At 27.7% G+C, this 1,827-nt stretch overlaps 1 protein-coding gene across 1 annotated transcript; it reads left to right on the top strand.

The window, feature by feature from the left end:
* The first annotated feature begins 16 nt into the window (after positions 1-16).
* LOC108745281 lies at positions 17-456 on the top strand. Its single transcript, XM_018482286.1, has 2 exons — positions 17-264; positions 346-456. The coding sequence occupies exons 1-2, from the start codon at positions 19-21 to the stop codon at positions 454-456; spliced, it is 357 nt and encodes a 118-aa protein (XP_018337788.1). The 5' UTR covers positions 17-18.
* Positions 457-1,827: the final 1,371 nt, after the last annotated feature.

Below are 1,827 nucleotides of genomic sequence, written 5' to 3'. Positions count from 1 at the left end.
ATATTTTCGTAGATTTCAATGGAATTGAAAAAATGTGAGAGCTGGAATGAAAGATCTAATATTTTCGCTGAACAGTTCTCAGTTATATATACGTATCTGTCACTTGCAAATTTAAAGACGCTTGGTATAACGATTTACAAACATTTATCCGCTCTTCGAGAATATGATCCTTCTACTTTGCCGCCTATTAAGTCTCCCATAACGTTACTAAAATGTATATCCTCGATTAATATGCCGATCGGAGAGGATTATGGATTGAACAAGGTATTCTAAATATTTTATTATAATTTGTACTGAATAAATCAAATTTAAAGTTTTTCTTAATGATTTATATAATTATTTAAGGTAACTCAAGGTGTAGTGAAAGTACATTGTATTGAAGGTAATCATGTGACAATCATGAAAAATGAAAAAGTGGCGGCTGCAATTAATGAAGAATTACCATTTACAATTTGATTTAATTTTTAAGTCATTTTAGTTAATATTTGATAAACAATTATCAATATTTGATAAACAGATTGCAATTAGCACAAAAAATGTTACAAATATCTAATATCAGCTCAAATTATAATAAATATAATATAAATTTATTTATACTATTATATAATTTGAGTTGATATTAGATATTTGTAACATTTTTTGCGCTAATTGCAATCTGTTTATCAAATATTGATAATTGTTTATCAAATATTGATTTATGTATAATAAAAAAGTGAAATTTGGTTAATTATTATAGACCAGCTAATATAAATTCAAGTTCATATTTGTGATATTTAGTATACCTCAGGTGTCTATACAAATTTTGATAAGCTGTATATATCAACGCTGTACTAGTTATTTAATGAATTCATTAAATCGCATGTAGACTAAGCTTTTAAACTGCACTCAAATATTACATGTTCATCACCTATTTTTATTATTCATTTTATGTTGAAGGAATCTGTCCAAAAAACTGATAATAAACATAATAACAAACTCAATCAACGGGCGAAGTAAGAGTCAACCACATTTTTAAATTTTTCATCACGTTTTTTTGTTCTTTAATTTATCCTTTTTATTAACTAGAACTTTACCAATGACATTTTTAATACTTTTGATTGTTCAACCATACGGAAATTATGTTTCGAGATCAAGTACTAATTAGTAAACCGGATGGGAAGAGACCATTGGGTAGACCAAGACGTAGATGGGAGGAAAATATTAGAATGGACCTTAACGAAATGGGGTACGAGGGTCACAAATGGAGGGATCTGGCTCAGGGACGGGAACAGTGGCGGGATTTGGTATTTGCGGCAATGAGCTTTCGAGTTCCTAACGCCTAATAATAATAATAATAATTATATTATTTTTCGTTATACTAATGTCTGAAGAGGGCTCAAACCGGTAGCCGAAACTTGTAACTTGTAACTTATTAGTTTATAGTCTAATTTTTTGCGAGATGTTTCATCGCTGTTAATATAATATATAATTTTATGAAAAATTTAAAAATGTGGTTGACTCTTACTTCGCCCGTTGATTGAGTTTGTTATTATGTTTTGAAAGAGTCCTTTGAATTTGTTTATTTATGATAATAAACGTTTTTGTACGTCTTATGCAAAATATAGCAACCTGAAGTACAGAAAATTTTAAAAATATAAACTTAGTTTATATTAGCTAACCTAATCGTTAAAATTTCACTTTTCTTATTATTATTTAGCTGATAGAAGATGTTTGCAATATTAGAGCAAATAGTTTTTATTGTTGGTATAGCTTTTATTGGTGATTTATTGTTGATGTAACTAATTATTATATAATAAACAATAATGTTGCAAAGGAATTTTTTAATGT

The sequence above is a fragment of the Trachymyrmex septentrionalis genome, unplaced genomic scaffold, assembly GCF_001594115.1.
Source record: "Trachymyrmex septentrionalis isolate Tsep2-gDNA-1 unplaced genomic scaffold, Tsep1.0 scaffold154, whole genome shotgun sequence".
Taxonomy (NCBI): domain Eukaryota; kingdom Metazoa; phylum Arthropoda; class Insecta; order Hymenoptera; family Formicidae; genus Trachymyrmex; species Trachymyrmex septentrionalis.
The sequence above is the reverse complement of the archived record's forward strand: the minus strand, read 5'-3'. Positions and strand labels throughout refer to the sequence as shown.